General features: G+C 36.6%; 4 protein-coding genes across 4 annotated transcripts in view; 3 read left to right on the forward strand and 1 right to left on the reverse strand.

Annotated features, from left to right (window-relative positions):
* Positions 1 to 21,501, reverse strand: part of LOC134823533 (uncharacterized) — a 78,705-nt gene extending 57,204 nt beyond the window's left edge. Inside the window, exons 1-6 of the mRNA XM_063835033.1 lie at positions 21,382 to 21,501; positions 21,095 to 21,186; positions 20,663 to 20,764; positions 19,784 to 19,875; positions 19,435 to 19,554; positions 13,362 to 13,436 (exon numbers count right to left, since the gene is read on the reverse strand). Of these exons, the coding sequence (XP_063691103.1) occupies positions 13,362 to 13,436; positions 19,435 to 19,554; positions 19,784 to 19,875; positions 20,663 to 20,764; positions 21,095 to 21,152 (447 nt within the window). The 5' untranslated portion in view covers positions 21,153 to 21,186; positions 21,382 to 21,501. The remainder of the gene's footprint in view (positions 1 to 13,361; positions 13,437 to 19,434; positions 19,555 to 19,783; positions 19,876 to 20,662; positions 20,765 to 21,094; positions 21,187 to 21,381) is intronic.
* LOC134823541 (large ribosomal subunit protein eL19-like) overlaps positions 1 to 21,604 on the forward strand; it is a 69,924-nt gene that overhangs the window by 30,340 nt on the left and 17,980 nt on the right. The window lies entirely within an intron of this gene.
* On the forward strand, positions 16,231 to 19,357 carry LOC134823767 (low-density lipoprotein receptor-related protein 2-like). The gene is made up of 6 exons (XM_063835322.1): positions 16,231 to 16,260; positions 16,653 to 16,850; positions 17,410 to 17,583; positions 18,060 to 18,212; positions 18,387 to 18,647; positions 18,999 to 19,357. The coding sequence occupies exons 2-6, from the start codon at positions 16,655 to 16,657 to the stop codon at positions 19,199 to 19,201; spliced, it is 987 nt and encodes a 328-aa protein (XP_063691392.1). The 5' UTR covers positions 16,231 to 16,260; positions 16,653 to 16,654; the 3' UTR covers positions 19,202 to 19,357.
* The window catches only part of LOC134823068 (uncharacterized), a 40,874-nt gene continuing 39,217 nt past the window's right edge, over positions 19,948 to 21,604 (forward strand). The window contains exon 1 of the mRNA XM_063834418.1: positions 19,948 to 19,952. The gene's annotated coding sequence lies outside the window, so the exon portion shown is untranslated. The remainder of the gene's footprint in view (positions 19,953 to 21,604) is intronic.

The raw sequence follows: 21,604 nt of genomic DNA on the forward strand, positions 1-21,604 counted from the left end.
ATACAACAAAGAAGACAAGACACACTCGACCTTAAATAAAAGAGGGTGTCAACAGAAATATGATTCTCTGATAATAGCTATTTCGTAGAGCAAAATATGGCCTTTGTAGTTTCTGATCTATTCTACATTTCGTATTAAATAAAATATAATTTGTGCTGCTCTATAATCACAAAGTACAGGTTAAATATTTAAAGAGTAAAGGATAGTGCTGGATGTAACAGAGCCCAGTGATCCTCGGCGCTTAACATTTGGACCCTAAAAACTCTGGAAAACACTCCGTTCGGAATGATAAGGAATAACCTTGAGTGTTATCGATAGTACTATCAAATATTACAAGATTTGTGTCCTTCGTCCTTCGTTCGGTAAAAATTGTACATCTCAGGTCATTTTATTTCTATTGATTTCTGTCCGTTTCTATTATTCTTTTCTTTTCTATTTTTTGCTATTTTTTTCTTTTCCTTCTCAAAGATGTCTGTTATCATTTCTTTCATTATTGTTTCTTCAGATATAATGTCTTTCTGTGATATGTAAAGAATGTAAGGAATGGTAAGTGTAGGAACCTCGAAATTTAAATATTCCTTTTTAATAGCTACTTAAATAACTCAGGCTTAACAACCATAGTTGACTGATTAATTGGTTCCAATTCTGGTAGGCAAGGACGTTGTTACAGCATTAATTTGTATTTTACCTTTAATAAAGATATTACAGTAAGGAGCGTGTTGAAGATATTACAAACAAGCATCACAGACTACATTATCTAAAACTAAAAGCGATTACATTATAAGATTTAACCATGATATAAGGGAACTGATGTCAGTATAGCTTAGTAAATGTCAGTAAATAATATTCATTAACAAGAATTGCGCCCGTTGTTTCGTTTTGGCGGATGCTAGATTTCCGTTTATTATAAGTATAACTATAAATATAAGCTCCAATCAGCTCACTTCATAATAATAATATTGATACACATCAGTACACTATACTACGCATGCCACGTACAAATTGGGCTTATAACCTAATAGTTATACTATACATTGCATAGTATACATTAAAATACACTAGCGCCGCGCATTCAATGACAGCTAGCTATATACATCAAATCTCCGCAAGCAATACTTGCGCGCTGCACTGTGCGCTAGTTGTCATGGTAACGGACGGAAGTAAGGAATGACACCATATATTTAAACCCACCTACTGCTCCAAAATCCACGTTTTTCTGCAAAAAACGTCCATATATTTTGTAACCTTTCACTATTGCCTTTTTACAAAAGGGTGAACGGAAAAATAAAAAGGAAAAAGTTCTTTACTTCTGTATTTGGATTGGCTGAAATTGGACAAAAAGGCATCATACATACAAGTTACTGGGTGTTTGGGTATTCTCCACGATACTCAATCAACATAATAATATATTTCAGATGCTCCGGGTATACTGGACCCAAGAAGGGGTGCTATTGTTTTCCGACAAAAACGATGGATATCTAACTAACTGTTAACAAAGACGAGGTACTGTTACAGCAAACATTTTGTCATATTTTAACATAGTTCTGAACATGAATATGTGGACAACACAATATTTTTTACAGATTTAAGTTCAGAAGATTGGAACGTGGGGCCACATGTGTGCCACGTGGAGCAACCACAGCACAATTTCAGCCCTGGAGAACTGAAATTGTTTGTGGAAATTTTATTTTATATTTTACAGCTATAAAAAATAACAAATATAATAAGTAAAAAGTTTAACTACTGTGATTCTCATCACTATTTGAGATCGTAGCAATTTTTTTTTTCAATTGGCTCACTTGGACCACCAACGGAAATTCCATCTTATACATTTTTACGACTCGGAAGTGAATTATGAAAAAAACTAAATAAAAAGTTTAATAATATGGTTTTTATATGATTCGTTATATTATTATATGTGGGATTTCCATCAACATCGACACACTTTATTGACCGTTTTTTGTTTTATAAGTGGACACAAAATATGACGAATATCAGGATTGGTTCTGAGGATGTCATCTGGAACCTGGTTCCATAATTGTATAAGGATGTACAATTCTCAAAGAATGAAGATGCGAAATGCGAATACAAGGTCAATAACTAAACGGGCATTTAATATTACATATTTTTCTTAGTTGTTATGGACTTCAAAAACGTTTTTTTTTATTCAAGAGATCGTTAAAAAACGATTGGGAAGTTAAACTTGACTTTCGAGTAAAAGGAATTTTATCCAACATTAGTACAAAAGTCACGAAAGTTCAGAAGCAGGACATGATTCAAATTACTCCAAGGTTGAGCTAAGCTATTGAAACCACGAAACTCGATTTATTATTCTTTTTATAGCGAGAAAATAGGAAAAAAGGCATATTTATTTTTAATTCAAACAGGATTCCCTGTTGAAAACAATTTCTTCAGTTGAGATGTTCTGGATAACAATGTTAACAAAGATGGAGAGACAGGACGAATAAGTCTTGTAGAGTAAGATCACGGTCCCAAAAGGAACCTGGTTCCATGCATGTCTAACATGGAGTCCTGTAGAGTAAGTTCACAGTCCCAAAAGGAACCTGGTTCCATGCGTGCCTAACATGGAGTCTTGCGGAGTAAGTTCACGGTCCCAAAAGGAACATGGTTCCATGCGTGCCTAACATGGAGTCTTGCGGAGTAAGTTCACGGTCCCAAAAGGAACCTGGCTCCATGCTTGTCTAACATGGAGTCCTGTAGAGTAAGTTCACGGTCCCATGATAGCATAAAAACAGAGGTTTTGACTTTTAATCCATTAAGATAGCCTTATAGCTTTACAGCTGAAGCATTCAGACTTCAGAAGCTGCTCTATTGATCTTAAAGCATTTCAGATAAGGTTTATTATATTTATACGTAAAAGTACGTTTAAACGCATATTATAACTAGTGATAACATGTCATATTAGTCAGGAATATCTTTCATCACTTATAGATAAGAAGCTATACTCGGGAAATAATACAGAGATAAGGTGTTTAAAGGTGTAAGTAAATTACTGTAAGGAACCCAACCCTTAGAGATCTCTTAATTTCGGCAAGATCAGATTTCGTTTTATAAGCCCTTTCAAAAGCTTCAAGTTCCGAACGAACGCTACAACACTTATAATGTTTTTTTTCTTCATTACGAAGAATAATGATATATTATCTTCTAATACCTCAGTTGCTACCTTATAAGTGGAGTTATCAAACTGTTGACTGTTGGGTCATGTGCCAAAAGGAACCTGGTTTCATTACTGCCTCACTTGGAGCCTGGACTCACAAAACTAGGAGCTTAGTTCACCCTGCACCAATTAGTGTAGTTAGTTAATTAGTTAATTAGGAAGTTAGTGTAGTTATTTTTACTTACGTATTTTATAATTCTATCGATCTTATTATCTTTAATAAAAGTTATAATTTAAAAAAGCACGGATAATACTCAGAATTTTTAACCAGTGAGTTCACTGCAGGTACATGTTTCCACTATAGTGGGTGTCGCGTCGGAAGGAAAAACCTATTTCGGACAAACAACTAAGGAGCTGGTTCTACTATTGCTTTACAGGAGTCATTATATAATGCATCATGAATCCTGATTCATTCATGATAATATGGGCATACAACGAATTAACCTCAGCACAACTCTAGATGGTGATAATTTAGTACTAAATAGCTTTTATATAGTTATTAACCACAATATATAGTATATACTTATCTAAGATTCTTTAAAGGGAATTGTAAAGAGTTGGAAGCAATAATCTTTGTTATTTTATAATACATCCAATGACGCTTAAGTGATAAAGGAACTATCGCCTACGCTTCTAATTAGATAGACGAGGACATAGACGAGTTCTCAACGTAATATGAAGAAGAGAAGTAAGAAAAATAATAAAATACGGGCACAAGTAAGAAATACAGGACACCACAACACGCTGGCTCTAATGGCGGATTCAGTAAGGAGTTGGTAATGGTGGGTTTCAGTAAGGAGCTGGTAATGGTGGGTTTCAGTAAGGAGCTGGTAATGGTGGGTTTCAGTAAGGAGCTGGTAATGGTGGGTTTCAGTAAGGAGCTGGTAAGTGGTAATGGTGGGTTTCAGTAAGGAGCTGGTAATGGTGGGTTTCAGTAAGGAGCTGGTAATGGTGGGTTTCAGTAAGGAGCTGGTAATGGTGGGTTTCAGTAAGGAGCTGGTAATGGTGGGTTTCAGTAAGGAGCTGGTAATGGTGGGTTTCAGTAAGGAGCTGGTAATGGTGGGTTTCAGTAAGGAGCTGGTAATGGTGGGTTTCAGTAAGGAGCTGGTAATAGTGGTATCATGATTCATGACTGTATAACATATGCTACGTAGTGTTATTACAATATTCAAATAATCTTTTCAATTTTATAGCTTTTAATTCTAGTAAATCCTCCCTTGCTAAATTCTTGAAAGGCTTCCCGGATACCCCGCCCACAAAAGGGTATACCGTATGTACCGCCATCACAAATAACTCTCTTCTGGAATGGACTCTACAAAAATATCTAAGCCGGGAGTGATTGGAGGACGTACTTGATACTGTTGTCCAGAAGCGATCCCTGCCGAACCTACCTAAAGTAACCTAAAGTAAGTAAACCTGCTTAGACTTATAAAAAAAAGCTAGTACATTGCTTATAATGAATAAAGAGCATTCACTGTGGTCCCTCTTGCAAAAGAGTGCAGTACGCTGATAACAAAATACGGAAATAAATAAATTAAAGTGGCAACAACCACATCACCCCCTGATCCAAACTTTTCAGGGGTATCAATTTACAAAATAGGAATGTTACTTACAAGTTTCTTAAACCGTTACCGTAGTATCAGATAACGTTTTAACTTCTAAACTATAGCCAGGCTGTACCCACTTCAGCCCACCTACTCAGCCCACCTACTCAAACTAAGGATTCCAATATAGGAGCTGTGATCCCACTCAAATACCTTTAAACAATTCCTCTGAGCAGATAATGACCTTGGCATCCTTCCAGGTCACCTTGGTACCCTTCCGGGTGAACTTGGTATCCTTCCATAACTTTGAAGACAAGGATCCATAAAATGTTAAATAATCGTTTTGAACGATGAAAATAATTATTAGATGTTAACCCTTAGACCGTAATTAAATCCAAGCACCCCAGTATGATAAGGGTTAACAGTGTGTAAGCTCCATATTCCGCAAGGGAGTACAACCAACTGAATCAGCAGCTAAAGTTTCAAAAATAATTTCCAATTCATCAAGCTGAACTCCCGCAAACAATTCCAAATTTCAACGATGTAAAAACATGTTTAAATAAGCGTGTTGTGCACATTTGATAGCGTTAATTTTACCATAGTAACACTACCATGGTAACACTACCATAGTAACACAGTAACACTACCATAGGCATAGTAACACTACCATAGTAACACTACCATAGTAACACAGTAACACTACCATAGCACAGTAACACTACCATAGTAACACAGTAACACTACCATAGTAACACTACCATAGTAACACTACCATAGTAACACAGTAACACTACCATAGTAACACTACCATAGTAACACAGTAACACTACCATAGTAACACAGTAACACTACCATAGCATAGTAACACAGTAACACTGCCATAGTAACACTACCATAGTAACACAGTAACACTACCATAGTAACACTACCATAGTAACACTACCGTACCATAGTAACACTACCATAGTAACACTACCATAGTAACACAGTAATACTACCATAGTAACACTACCATAGTAACACTACCATAGTAACACTATCATAGTAACACTACCATAGTAACATAGTAACGCTATCATAGTAACACTACCATAGTAACACTACCATAGTAACACAGTAATACTACCATAGTAACACTACCATAGTAACACTACCATAGTAACACTACCATAGTAACACTACCATAGCAACACAGTAACACTACCATAGTAACACTACCATAGTAACATAGTCACGCTATCATAGTAACACTACCATAGTAACACTACAAATAATAACCGAGTTTTAGCTGTAAATGCTGGACTGCACAAGTGAACATGTAGAAACAGTCAACACGGCCCGGTGTGTAACACCTCACAATTAAATATTCGACAACATAAGCCGCGTATTATGCACAACAAAATAACATATTTGATGCTGGGTACTTCACGTAGATTACAACGCAGAACATTGAATGATACACTATATCCTTTGGATTGTAGAGGGTTCTTTTACTTAAGGATCCTTTATTACCTTTCATACATCTAATTATTGCAGTGAAGAGCGTTGTTCTAAATCAATTACGCTCAATGACAGTTCTGTTTCCCAAATTTAACTTAAATAATTTGTTTTTGACGAGGTAACAGATAATCATCTAGAAAGTCGTTGTCCAAATCTATTGTTACAATCTACAGAAGGATTGTTAGCTACTAAAGCTCATCAGATTAATAATAATGATATCTAGCGATCTGCTGTTACATCAGTTGTTGAAATCATATAGCGACGTTGTTGGTAAATCAAGTGATGTTTCTTCCATTCAAATTTCTGATTGTTTCTCAATAGACTCAGTGAAAACAGATTCTAATGGAATTAAATAGTTGAATAATGAATGATATATTTATTTCAATTAGAATCTGTCTTTCATTTATTCAAAAAGAATTAGAAATTTTAATGGGATACATTTTAATAAAAGGGGACAGTAAGATTAAATAATAATCCGTTTTATAAGTTCTATATAAGTAAATTGTAACGGTTCAACGATACCGACATAAGGAAGCTGGAAGGTAACATACGGTAACAATTATTAGGGATGACATAGTCATAATCTTTTCATAAAATATGATAACTATGAATTAGTTATTAGACTATATATCAAACTACTCACTTTGATTTAAAAGCTATAGATTCCAAAGTTGTACCGCTCTTTAATAAATTATCTTTCAATAAACACCATTACAAATTAATGAGCAAACATTTTATTGCTCCTCTGTAGTTATGATCTCCACAATTAAAACGACGACTTTAATAAAATATTTCGGATATATAAACGAAATATTCGTAAGTCTCAAGAACAACTGCAGAGCATTAAACCTAAATACACGTGTAATGTTAGAAACACACGTTAACAAAGACCTGTAAACCAAGAGACCTCAGCTCTGTAACGGTCAGGTAATCACAGCAGCCATCTAATCAGCTTACTAATCAGCGTATTGTATTACAGCCAATATTCTTACATATTATACAACATATTGTAATAATAACTAGTAAAACTTTATTAATTAATATATATATAATATATTCTGTGTTTTTAAACAGAATTTTATAATAAAACGTCGTCATGGTTTACTGACACGTTCCATTTTTTTATCGCACGTGCAACTTGCTTGCCACCGTTTTAAGCCGCACTAAAATTCGTGTAAAAACTCTTGGTGTGGTTCTGTGTGTTGGTTTTGCGCTGCATTTTGTCTTCGGGTGGGATTTACAAAGACCTAGGCAACAACCAGTGGAAGAGAATTTCGGGTGCTCTAACCAATGTTGATGTCAGTGGCGAAGACAATGTTTGGGGAGTCAACAGAAATCAGCTTATCTTCAGGTATTCAAAGAGTGAAAACAAGTGGCAACATGTCCTACAATCTTAAATGAGTGTCACATCATCGTAATCTTACTACAAGTGGTGTCAAAAACGCAAATTAAATGGATAATATTTATTTTAGTCTCTTGAGTCTTAACACCACTTTAGGGTTAGACGGGTTCCTGCTAGTATTCATAACGCCCTAACAGTAACTATAATCGGAATTTGTTTACAACATTTCATTCAATTAATGATGAGATAATATGGTCAAATCTTGTTTAGTACCTACACAAGTCTCTAAAGATACATCACGGATAAGGGATTCCTGTCATACCTTCACGTACAGATATAATAATACTTCAATCACGAGTCTAGTTTCATTTAAACAAAAATAGGTATTCTCAAAATAATCTTTTTTGGTGTGGAAACGGTGCGCTAGATAGTCACTGAACTGCCTATGAGGTCATTTGGGTTGAACAGGTTTGGTGTATGCCCCCTTATCAATTGCAGTTTGAAAGATAGGTGAATCATCTGATGAGTTTTTCTGAGAAACTTGACAAATCTAATTGATATAACCGGGGAAAGGGTTATCAGTTTTATATAGTATCGTAGGGACAGGGTTTCATTTGATTTTATTATTCGAGTTTGATCTTGAGTTGCGTCAAAATGTTTAAGTTTACGCGGTGCAAGTTTTTCCTGTCTGTACTAATCCTCGGGCTTACGGCTGAAGTTTCCTCCAAATATCTAACTGGAGTCTGGGAAAAGGCTCCAGGTGGACTCACTAGGGTATCTAAAGGTGATTCAGGGGTCTGGGGTGTCAACAGCAATGGTCACATCTATCAACTAAACTCGAACGAACGGACCTGGACTAGAATCTCTGGAGGATTGGTACAAGTATCGTCAGGAAAATCAGTCTGGGGAGTAAACAGCGTGGATGAGATTTATACATACCTAGGCAACAACCAGTGGAAGAGAATTTCGGGTGCTCTAACCAATGTTGATGTCAGTGACAAAGACAATGTTTGGGGAGTCAACAGAAATCAGCTTATCTTCAGGTATTCAAAGAGCGGAAACAAGTGGCAACATGTCGGAGGAAGAGCCATCCAGATCAGTGTTGGAGAAGCAGGGGTGTGGGTTGTCAATGAAAACCACGATATTTACTACCGCGCAGGGACATATGGAGATGTGGATACAACGGGGAGCCACTGGGTAAACGTTTCTGGGAAGCTCAAGTGGGTTTCATCAGGATCCGACATTGTTGTCGGGGTCAACGCTGCAGATGAAATATACTATCGAGAAGGAGTTAGCTCCACTAATCCAACAGGAAGCAGATGGGTTAAGGTTCCCGGCAGACTGATGCAGATTGACATTTCCGAGGACCAGGTCGTTGGGACAAATAGTGCTCACCATATCTACAAATCTCCTGTTGAAAAAAAAATCTGACCAATTGCAAATAACTGCGAGTTGGGAAAGGGTACCAGGTGGACTCACTAGGATATCTAAAGGCGATTCAGGGGTCTGGGGTGTCAACAGCAATGGTCACATCTATCAACTAAACTCGAACGAACGGACCTGGACTAGAATCTCTGGAGGATTGGTACAAGTATCGTCAGGAAAATCAGTCTGGGGAGTAAATAAGCGTGGATGAGATTTATACATACCTAGGTAACAACCAGTGGAAGAGAATTTCGGGTGCTCTAACCAATGTTGACGTCAGTGACAAAGACAATGTTTGGGGAGTCAACAGAAATCAGCTTATCTTCAGGTATTCAAAGAGCGGAAACAAGTGGCAACATGTCGGAGGAAGAGCCATCCAGATCAGTGTTGGAGAAGCAGGGGTGTGGGTTGTCAATGAAAACCACGATATTTACTACCGCGCAGGGACATATGGAGATGTGGATACAACGGGGAGCCACTAGGGTAAACGTTTCTGGGAAGCTCAAGTGGGTTTCATCAGGATCCGACATTGTTGTCGGGGTCAACGCTGCAGATGAAATATACTATCGAGAAGGAAGGAGTTAGCTCCACTAATCCAACAGGAAGCAGATGGGTTAAGGCAGACTGATGCAGATTGATGTACACAAAGATGAATATGTGGTGGGAACAAACTCCGCAAATCATATTTACAAATCCCCTGTTGCTTTGAGAACCTGAACATTTTGTATTTAGTGCGATTTTCAATCGGCATAATCAGTAAACGATGGACAGTGGCTACTTAACATAATAAAATATTAACAATAGTGCGGGATAGATACAAATTTAATAAAAGTTATTGATTTTTGTTGCAATTGATCAGTTAATGATAAGAAACCGATAAATAGTAATGGGGGATCATGTCCCCCCCCCCCCCCCCCCCTAATGACCAACTTATAATTGACTATTTATAATTAGACGTAATGGTAAAAGATAGTATACAAGACAGTATATATGATTCAGTATTGAATAGTATTCAGTATGATTTAATAAAATAAAATATAAAATATTCTGCAATTGCAGTTTACAGAAGTTGTGTATTATTTTGTGATCACCACCCAGCGAATTGTATGAGTTGCATCAAGTAAACTATGGAGTTAGTATTAAAGGCCACATAATTCCCAGGGAAACGAGATGGTATTCCCGGCCAATTATTATTATTGTTAATTAATCGGTCCAAAGTCTTACACGTGACTTTTCGATGTATATTTTATCTATATAATTATATTTTTCATTTGACGAAATCCCCCCGGCAACGGGGACATGTAAAATAGAATCGTTCAAAATATTGCCTCCATATGGCACCCAAACACGGTAAACACATAGTGAACTATGACTATGTCCGCAATTACTGGGACCCAATACATCAAATTAATCTAAATCCATCAAAACTTATGAAAAACTATTTAAGATCAAACAAATCAATGGTGAATAACTGCAGATACATAGATAAAATCGGTATTTCAATAGTCAAATTTCAGATACATTAGAAACAAGTCTGATATGGTCATTAATGTGAATGCAGCGAAAAGGTGTCATGTGTGGGGGAAGTGTGATATGATGTTGGAAGTATAGGAAGGTAGATAGAAAAAAATATGGGGAGCAAGGAGATTAGGCTAGACTGTTCTATTCACTATCCAATAAACATTTCCATAGATGCTTAGTGACCTCAAATTTAAAAGGATTAGTACTAGTAGACACAATCTGAATTACCTGTATATGTAAAGGGAGTCCATTCCACAGTAATATATGGGTTCTGTATAAAAAAACACTGAAAATCGACAAAAAACTGACCCTCTGGCGTGGCCAATTTCAGCCTGAAAATGGAGTTGAAACCTCGCCATTTTTAGCAGGGTTGTAAAAAAAGGATAGGAATTCTTAGAATTTTGATTAAGGCTTTAGATTTTCTATAATACTTAACGTCGGAAGTGAGGTAAAATAAACGTTAGAATAATGGCGTTTCATCAAAGATTACCTGCGTCGTTGCTTAGCACCCTTAGCAACATCAAGAGATTGCATGTGCACGAGCAAGAACAGATTAGCAACGCGCGTTGCTATGCTTTATGATACGTCATAACTTCATAACTAGCTCACGTTTACGCTCACGCTATGACTATATTCATACCTTTGGTTGTGATTGATATTTTTCGATGCAGTAGAAAGTATCGTTTAGGGAATCTGAATACTTACAACTTTTTTGTCAGTGTCAAATAAAATCCATGATTTCTACAGAATAACAGAGCTATACGATGAAGAGAAATTAACAGGGGTGTAGGAATGATTTTCTTCCTGAGGGGGCCAAAATCTTAGAGTTTTTCAAATTTAGCACGCGCTTTGGCCACAGCCTGAATTTCAAAAACAGCAAAACGTGTAAAAGGCCTAGCTTAGCAATTTGGCAATAGAGATCATTTTCAAACGCAGTTTTAAGAGCGATTAAAATAATACGCTTTTAAATGCATATTAGGGCCTACAAGCAGCTCTAGCAAAATATGTGTAGTTCGAAAAAGGGATGCATATTGTATTCTCTCGACAAAAATTTCAGGAAATTTGCTTCTAGAATTGAAATAAATCAATGTCAAATGATAGATCCAGCAAGATTTTGTTGTGCCAATTTAAGGGTCAAAGGAAAAGTCCGGATAATGATTAATCACTCTACACTCGTTTGTCATGTGACTTTTTCAACCCGTTCTCTAGCTGGTCCTGGACGACTATTCGATATTCGAAACCCTAACCCTTTAATCTGATCCCAACCCTAACCCGAACCCAATCCTTAACAAAAGCATTATATGCTGAAACCCTAATATAACGGTAACCCTTTAACGAGAAATTAGACTAACTTCCTTATGCGGTCTTATCACGTGATCGAGACAGTTTTTCGCCAATATCTCGTCAGGGGAGCATTTTTTACCCTATGTCATGGGGGTTGATTCGGAATCAGCGTCCGAAAATACATCGATTGTCGGGGCCCTTTTAGAACAATCTCGAAGATTGAGTAGAGTGATTTAGCACGCTCGGAAAAGTCCTGCAAATTTTGAAAAATATGCTCATGCTTACAGTAATAGGTCTCACTCTCAAAAAGGGTGCAAAATGCAAGAAGGGAGAATCTGGAACAATTTTTGGACAAATTTGTTTTAAGGAATGAATTCTAGCAATGAGGAATGTAAATTTGGACTACAAGGGGCAAACTGTGTCCTGATAATTTACTTGAAAATACTGAACACGGCACAGAAGAGTAACCAGCAATGTTATCTGAATTTTATAATCGCTAGGTTCCTGAACTTCTGATGAATTCTGACGTGTAATATCAGAATATTATGTACTATAAATTATCAGATTTCTGGTTCATGCCAGCTCACAACTGGATTGTGTCCTGCTAATTTACTTGAAAATACTGAACACGGCACAGAAGAGTAACCAGCAATGTTATATGAATTTTATAAATCGGCAACTATCGTGCAGTTAGACTGCAGTTAGACAGGATAGGCCAAATTATGAGGCCAACAAAGTTGGCCCCTTTTCGCCCCTTCTCATACGATCAAAAAACGAAGAAGCTACCTCTCTCAGGAGTGTGCGTAACTGTAAGTTTTAACAGCGATAAGTCATTCTCACCTTGATTAAGTTATTCTCACCTTGATTAAGTTATTCTCACATTGATTAAGTTATTCTCACATTGATTAAGTTATTCTCACCTTGATTAAGTCATTCTCACCTTGATTAAGTCATTCTCACCTTGATTAAGTTATTCTCAGTGCATTGATTAAGTTATTCTCAGTGCATTGATTAAGTTATTCTCAGTGCATTGGTTAAGTTATTCTCACCTTGATTAATTTATTCTCAGCTTGATTAAGTTATTCTCACCTTGATTAAGTTATTCTTACCTTGATTAAGTTATTCTCACCTTGATTAAGTCATTCTCACTTTGATTAAGTCATTCTCACCTTGATTAAGTTATTCTCAGTGCATTGATTAAGTTATTCTCAGTGCATTGATTAAGTTATTCTCACCTTGATTAATTTATTCTCAGCTTGATTAAGTTATTCTCACCTTGATTATTTTATTCTCACCTTGATTAAGTCATTCTCACCTTGATTAAGTTATTCTCAGTGCATTGATAAAGTTATTCTCACCTTGATTAAGTTATTCTTACCTAGATTAAGTTATTCTCACCTTGATTAAGTCATTCTCACCTTGATTAAGTCATTTTCACCTTGATTAAGTTATTCTCAGTGCATTGATTAAGTTATTCTCAGTGCATTGATTAAGTTATTCTCAGTGCATTGGTTAAGTTATTCTCACCTTGATTATGTTATTCTCACCTTTATTAAGTTATTCTCACCTTGACGTTTGGTAAGATTCCTTTGCCGAACTTGATCGCCCTTTCCACAGCGTAGCGTGTATTAGTCAATTTCTCCTGAGACGAATAAGCACTTCAAAAGGAGGTTAAAATTAGTAAACAATTAATGCTAATAAATGCTAATTTAAAACTAAGAAACCATGAACTTATAGAAGATGCTTCATGTTATTCTCAGTTTCAGGTTGTAATTAATTCATGTTTCAGTGTCTGTTCTTCATACCCCTGGAAGAGATAAAACCAGCTAGAAACAAACTTTGACTCCTTTAAGCTTATATCTAAGCTTATATTTTTTAAACATTTATATTTTGATATTTGTTAATGCTTGATATTCCATGATAATCACAGATGATTATATTAAAAAGACACTGCAAACGCCAGTACAGTCGCCCTTTAAGGTTCCACAAGTTCTTTTAGTCTGGGTCGCACTGTTTGAACTTATCAAAGAGCATCTAGGCCATTGTTATGTGGAGATATATCAGATAGCTGCTGGTCACGTGGGCACAACAAAGTCACCACGTGGGCACAACAAGGTCAGCACGTGGGCACATTAACTAGATGTATCAATTGTGAGTAACCCGTCTGCTACAATTAAGTTGAACCACTTTCTCAATAATATCATCTTCTAGCAAATCTATCCCTCCCACTGTTGGACAGACATCACTCATAGCTGAACAGGTGTGATGATCTCACCTTCTCACAGGTGTGATGATCTCACCTTCTCACAGGTATGTAAGGTAACTTTTAAAGCTCTACAAGTTATTACCCTTGGTTAGTACTTGATTTCTCTTGGAGAATTTCTCTTTAGACTCTTAACTTGCGAACAAATTGAAGCAGCAAACTTTAGGCTAGAAACTTTATTGAATTGAAATAATCATTCCACGTAACAACGTCTTCTTCAGTTCTGTAATAAAATTGTTAAACATGTGTAAAAATTAACGACGGAAAGAAATTTAAAATAACATTAAAACAAAAACAGAGAAATAAAATTTACGAAATATGACCCAAAAAATGTAATTGCAAAAAATGTCAAAACAACAAAAAATACGACAAGAAGAAATGTAAGCTAATACAACTAAATACTGTACTACTCATGATACTAAACTAATTAGTAAACGTAAAACTGGTTGTTCAGAATTCACAGTTCATGTGTAAAAACTAATGATAAAATCAGCACTTAAGCAACGATAACTCGGTTGTCATGGTTACTATCCAAGATAGTCCTATCAATACATTATTTACTAGTTAAACATCGACTAAATATTTGTACAAATAACTCAACTCAGAACGATCATTCATTTCAGGACTTAATCTCAATATATACATCGCTTCTACAATCTTTCTACGAACAGTTTTACTCTGTAAATCAAGTAACTTAAAAGATAAAACTGGGGTTCGGTTAGGATGTAGAGATGCGTAGTGCTGTCCAACCCCATTCTCTGGATGTGCTCTAGGATTCCTAGCAGCCTGTCTGTGCTCCATCAGACGAGCATGGAGGCTTCTCTCAGTTTCCCCACAGTATCTCTTACCACATAACTCGCAAGTAACTAAGTAAATAGCTCCTTTTGTTGAGCATGTTGTTCCTGTGAGTCTAGGGCAGATCTCACAATTGTTAGGGTTACCAAGGTCACAAGTCTTCTTATCCAGTGGACGAGAGCGGCAGAAGATGTCCTGTAACTTCTTACCAGGTGTAAAAATAACTCTGATGGGGAGTTTGTTAGATTTGATGTAGTTGCGAATCTTATTACACACTGTTCCAGAGATGAATGGTAAGGTGAGTGGGACAGAGTCAGGTGTGGTTTGACGTCTTCTCCTAGTCCTCCTGTTCCTTGCGTTATGACTCAGAGGTTGGTGTCCATTTTTCTTTAAGAGATGATCGATGATCTTAACTGAATGATCGAGTTCCTGGGGTCCTGAGGAAGCAATGGTGGCATTACGGTAGAAGTTCTTCTTACACTCCTCCTTCACTGAGTCCGGGTGGTGTGACTTCTGGTGTAATGTTATCCCCTTGTTCTGGGTTTTCCTGTAGAATCTGTGGTGCACTTTTCCTTCCTCATCGATCCGGATTTCCGTACTCAGGAACGGGACAAAATCCGCAGGGGTAGACGGGAACTCGATCTCCCACTTAATTCTGTTATCGGGATCCTGGTCGGCTATGCGTTGTAACATATCCAGTGCTTCTTCTCTGGATTTGGCTAAGGAACCAGCATCATCTACATACCGTTTGTATAAGAACCGAACAGGGTTACTGATGTAATAACTGTCTAAATATATACTATTACGCTCGAATTTCCACATTCTAATAATCGCTACAGGAGGGGATGGTCTACAACCATTGAATGATTATTTCAATTCAATAAAGTTTCTAGCCTAAAGTTTGCTGCTTCAATTTGTTCGCAAGTTAAGAGTCTAAAGAGAAATTCTCCAAGAGAAATCAAGTTCAAATGCGACTCATAAATATAGCCCCCTTGAACTATTGGTTAGTACTTAGTGGTTATTATCCCTGGTTACACCCCCACGGTAAGCCTATGTTGAACAATGAACACGTCTAACCTCCACGTTATTGTAGTTAGCTTTTGTACGTGCAATATATATATAACCTCATGAAACTAAGTCTTAAAGAGTTGAAGCAACTCCCTGCCTAAAGAGAGGGTGATACGAGCAATACTGCAGTCACGTGATCAATACTGGAGTCACGTGTTCAATGTTGGAATCACGTGATCGGAGTCAAAGGACTGGAGATAAGTTGTGAAAGAGATCTATTGTTAAACACCAATAATAAAATTGGTGTTTTAGCCGCATGGAATGTGGGACAACAGGTCCCGTTCAGAGAACCACATTGGATTGGGCATTCCTGAAATTCTACTTAAACAAACTAATAATGGTTAAGTTTATTTTCTATATTTTAACTTTTTGGAAATTTTGTAATTTTAAACTTCTATCTTATACGTACTCAAAAACATCGAACTATTCTACTGAATATCTCATTCAGATAGTATAATGTATATCGTGCATTTTGAATACTCTCTTGATCCTGAATCCATTGCATACCTGCTGATACCAGATCAAATAATAGTTAAAATGCTGTATTTAGACTTAGTCCTGTTTTGCATAAAAGAGATTTCTCATTTTTAAATGTTTAAATAAACAAGTGTGCTTTGCATTCTGGGGTGTTTGAAGTTTCTATGTCAAACACCATAAAGCTAAAAACCTACCTAATTAATTAATCGTTCCAACTTATATTCACCCCATCAGGTTATAACAATCAAATTACAGATATGTTGTTGCTACAAATCATCGGTGGTATTATCCTGGCCACAACTCTGGCACAGTTCCAAGAAGAAGGACACGGCGGCCACCATAACGGCTCACATAACGGCTCACATAACGGCTCACATAACGGCTCACATAACGGCTCACATAACGGCTCCCACAACGGCTCACATAACGGCACTGCCACTAACTGTACAGGAAGTAAGTTTTTTTAAAGTGATCAAATAATTTTATTGAATAATTATGCAAGCAGTGCACCAGTTAGTAACCTAGTAACCTAGTAACCTAGTAACCTAGTAACCTAGTAACCTAGTAACCTAGTAACATAGTAACCTAGTAACCTAGTAACCTAGTAACCTAGTAACCTAGTAACCTAGTAACCTAGTAACCCAGTTACCTAGTTACCTAGTTACCTAGTAACATAGTAACCTAGTAACCTAGTAACCTAGTAACCTAGTAACCTAGTAACCTAGTAACATAGTAACCTAGTAACATAGTAACCTAGTAACCTAGTAACCTAGTTAACTTAGTAACCTAGTAACCTAGTAACCTAGTAACCTAGTAACCTAGTAACCTAGTAACCTAGTAACCTAGTAACCCAGTTACCTAGTTACCTAGTAACCTATTTACCTCGTAACCTAGTAACCTAGTAACCAGGAAGTAACCTAGTAACCTCGTAACCTAGTAACCAGCGAGTAACCTAGTAACCAGGAAGTAACCTAGTAACCAGCTAGTAACCTAGAAACTAACTGTGTTTCAGATCAGTACGCCTGCGAATCCTCCTCTATGTGCATCTTCGAGCATTGGGTTTGTGACAATGAAGCTGACTGTCCTCAGGGTGACGATGAACTGAACTGTTCTAACAATAACAGTACAGACAACAACAACGGAACAGACGGCTCACATAACGGCACTGCCACTAACTGTACAGGAAGTAAGTTTTTTAAATTGATCAAATAATTTTATTGAATTATTATGCAAGCAGTGCACCAGTTAGTAACCTAGTAACCTAGTAACCTAGTAACCTAGTAACCTAGTAATCTAGTAGCCTAGTAACCTAGTAACCTAGTAACCTAGTAACCTAGTAACCTAGTAAACTAGTAACCTAGTAACCTAGTAACCTAGTAATCTAGTAACCTAGTAACCTAGTAACCTAGTAATCTAGTAACCTAGTAGCCTAGTAACCTAGTAACCTAGTAACCTAGTAACATAGTAACCTAGTAACCTAGTAACCTAGTAACCTAGTTACCTAGTAACCTAGTAACCTAGTAACCTAGTAACCTAGTAACCTAGTAACCTAGTAACCTAGTAACCTAGTAACCTATCAACCTAGTAACCTAGTAACCTAGTTACCTAGTAACCTTGTAACCTTGTAACCTAGTTACCTAGTAACCTAGTTCTGTGTTTCAGATCAGTACGCCTGCGAATCCTCCTCTACGTGCATCTTCGATTATTGGGTTTGTGATAACTACGATGACTGTCCCTATGGTGACGATGAACTGAACTGTTCTCACAATAACGGTACAGACAACAACAACGGAACAGACGTCTCCTGCCAGTATGGTATGAAATTTTGTTGTTATTTAAAGAGGACACGTATTTTTAAATGTGAAATATTTTTAATTTAAAAATCCAAACCACTCCAAATCCCAGCTCCGGCCAAAACAAGGTATTTCCCAGTGGCCAGTACTCTCTGTTGACTACTGGTTAGTGCAAGTGTTACGTTATGTATTGCAGATGAGTTCGCGTGTAACTCCACCAGTTGTATCCCCATGAGTGGGTTGTGTGACGGCTACGCTGACTGCAACACAGGTATTGATGAGTTGAACTGTAATGAAACAGAAAATGGAACTGACTCAGGCTGGTACACTGACCAGCCCTCTGACTTTCCCTCCGCCCCCTCCTCCAGCTGTCCACGTGGAGAGCACGCCTGCCCATCTGATAGAACCATTTGTGTTACAATGCACCAGATCTGTGATCATGTTTATGATTGTCCAGGTAATTTTAGTATTCTTCTTAGGGAATAGAAAAATGGGCCCTTTCAGCATCTTGAAATGTCTTAAAATGTCTTAAAATGTCTTAAAACTTCTTATTATTTATCAGCTATCCGAATTATCGTAATGAAACTTTAGGCTGATCTGAAGTCAAGTTCTAGGTCATTTCAGGTCTCTTAAATGAATGTTAGGTGGTAAAGATTAGCAGTTTAAAACTGTATTAGGTGGTAATTATCTTATTTACCACCTAACTGTATTGCTCCTCTCGCTTCTTAAACATCTAGGCCCTCAAAAATGTTCTATTAAAGAATTTTCACACGAGAATAGAGTCCACAGTTCAATACTATATTTACAGAGGGAGAAGATGAACTGAATCCCCACTGTCATGGAAGCCAGAACAAAACTTCCGTACATTTCGAGTTTGGAGGACTGGAGTTTGAGGTAAAAGCTGGCCGACACATTGACCATCAGAAGGTGGCCGGCCCGATGGAGTTCCTGTTCGGTCTGTTGAGCAATGTTGCTTGCCTGGTCTGGGATCAGTGTCATCCTGATGCTTAGTTACTCTCGTTATCCACAACAGAGACTTTTGTTATCATATTTAGATTTTTTGTTGAAAATTTAGCATAAGATATGAACTGCTATAGCTAATTACTTGCCTAATATTGTTGTTCCGTATTAATGTTTCAATACAATTGTAAACAGAAACTACTACTCATTAAATAAGCTGTTTTATTTGGTCAGTTATCAAGCCAACAAGAAGTTCAAAACTTTAAAACATTGCAAACTATTACCTCTTTGTAAAAGTTAATAGCTATTTCCCAACATGTAGCAGAAGCAATTTCTTTGCTTTGTTCAGAGATAGAGTGAAGAAGCTTCTCTGCCTTTTCCAAATCACCTTCAAAACACGCCAACTGAAGAGTATTTAAGTAACTATATAATTAGAAATTAGTTAAAATATTTACATACTAAACTTCTAGCAGTGGTGAAACAATTGATGCCAAACAAACATATTAAGATAAATTCTCGTTAGTGCAGTGTTTTTAATTTGTTGTCCAAAATGTAAATGTGTACTTATATATTTGAAATGATATGATAAAGTCCAGAGCTTACTACAGGTAGGCATATATTAATTAATGAAACCTGGGCTTTGATTGACAGGAATTCCAGTGTACGCTCAGTGGGGATGTTTTCCTCAACTTCTTTTAAGATCTGATAGCCTTCAACTATTTCACCTTGAAGTTATTTCTATTTTGCTTTTAAACATTATAATAATATGAATAGTGCTCCAGCAGACGTTTCATTTATTGAGGTAACTTGTTGCTGTAGCTGTGGTAACTTGATTGAAATAAATTTTCGTGCACATACAGAATGAATGGTTAATAATTTAATATATATGTAGACCAAGGTCTGTGCACGGGATGCTTCCTGGAAGAATCCAGTTCTTTTAGCGGGGCACCCTACCTAAAGCCAAATTGAGATATAATAATCATATTCCTAGAGAAATAATCAGAAATCGAATACCAATCAAATAATATGATATATAGGAGTAGTAACCATATTTACTATGCAAAATGCCCCAACCACATAGTGTAAATTTATATAGAATTCAAATTCCATATCATCATTAAACCTCAATAGTCAATATAATAGCCCAAGCAAAATTAAATAACTTCTTATATACCTTACTGTCATACTACAAATTAATTAAACATTTGAAATCTGTTAACCAGAGAATAAATTTCTAAACCTAATGCAAGTGAAATAATTTAGATGCAATAATGAATGCCTAATGTGAGTATCATCTGTTAATGTCCTTGTAAAAAAGTCTGTAAAAGAGATATGAGTAACTAAGTGGTAACTAGTGGTAACTAGCGATAACTGGTGGTAACTAGTGGTAACTAGTGGAAACTAGTGGTAAATAGTGGTAAATAGTGGTAAATAGTGGTAAATAGTGGTAAATAGTGGTAACTAGTGGTAACTTGGGACGCAGAGTTACTTTCAAGAAGGAGAAACAAATACCTGCTCGAGCCCAAGATACTGCAGCTTTGAGAGCCATTGTCACTGCAAGATTATAATTTCCGCCCTTCATGACGACAAGCGATGCTTGGTGTCGTACTCTTGCTGATAAATATAATACAGATCATTAAATCAAGAATTAGTCTCGGTTTACAAGATTTGCTTTAACCGGGATTGATACAGTAAAGATTGTAATCACTATGATTTATGATGATTTACATCATTTACTACTGAAACCAGCAGGTTCTTAATAAATCTATGCCCACTTTTGTGGAATGTTGAGGCAGAGTAAGGATTGACTGTACAGTGTACTATGATTGATCAGATTGCAGTCACTGCACCTTATAGACAACTTGAGTGTGTTAAAGATATGCAATCATAATGATACGATAACCATGATAACATGATAGTGAAAACGAAATCAACTTTTAATACCAATTGCAAGGTCGTCTCGACCGCTTTCCCAACAGTCAGCCTGGTTGTGAAGTTCCATAGTTTGGTTGCGAGCTCCACATTAACTATGTCATCTGTGCAAAATAAAATTGTTAGACTAGGCTAATGACTAGGCTCTCACGATTACAGTTTTTATGACAAACAATAATGAAACTTAATTGTCAAAAAGCACGAGCTGCCTCTGTGCCCATGATCATACTATTCTTCACTATTATATCTGTTAATCTGTATCTATAACTCGGTTTTTTTTAATGTTTTTCAAGTCAAACCTTGTATTGGTAGATTAGAGACTGCTAATTGGAGATCGTCAATCTTCCCGCTTGAAGGGTCGTAACACTTTATTAAATCCTCAATTATGGTGGATACAGACATTGTGTACAGACTGCAAAAAGTCGGTTATATCCCTCAATTAATTAAAGGGGCATTTAGGAATTACCTTGTAGATCTGTGTTAAACAAATAAATTTGATATTTAAAGTAATCCTAATGCAAT

This window comes from Bolinopsis microptera, chromosome 11, assembly GCF_026151205.1.
Source record: "Bolinopsis microptera isolate Bmic1 chromosome 11, MBARI_Bmic_1.0, whole genome shotgun sequence".
NCBI lineage: Eukaryota > Metazoa > Ctenophora > Tentaculata > Lobata > Bolinopsidae > Bolinopsis > Bolinopsis microptera.

What these genes read in the sequence shown, in the direction of transcription:
- LOC134823767 (XM_063835322.1), top strand. Translation starts at nt 16,655, where the DNA reads ATGTTGTTGCTACAAATCATCGGTGGTATTATCCTGGCCACAACTCTG. An exon ending in TGCCACTAACTGTACAGGAA is followed by an intron (nt 17,584 to 18,059) that starts GTAAGTTTTTTA and finishes TCTGTGTTTCAG; the next exon opens with ATCAGTACGCCTGCGAATCC. An exon ending in TCATGTTTATGATTGTCCAG is followed by an intron (nt 18,648 to 18,998) that starts GTAATTTTAGTA and finishes CTATATTTACAG; the next exon opens with AGGGAGAAGATGAACTGAAT.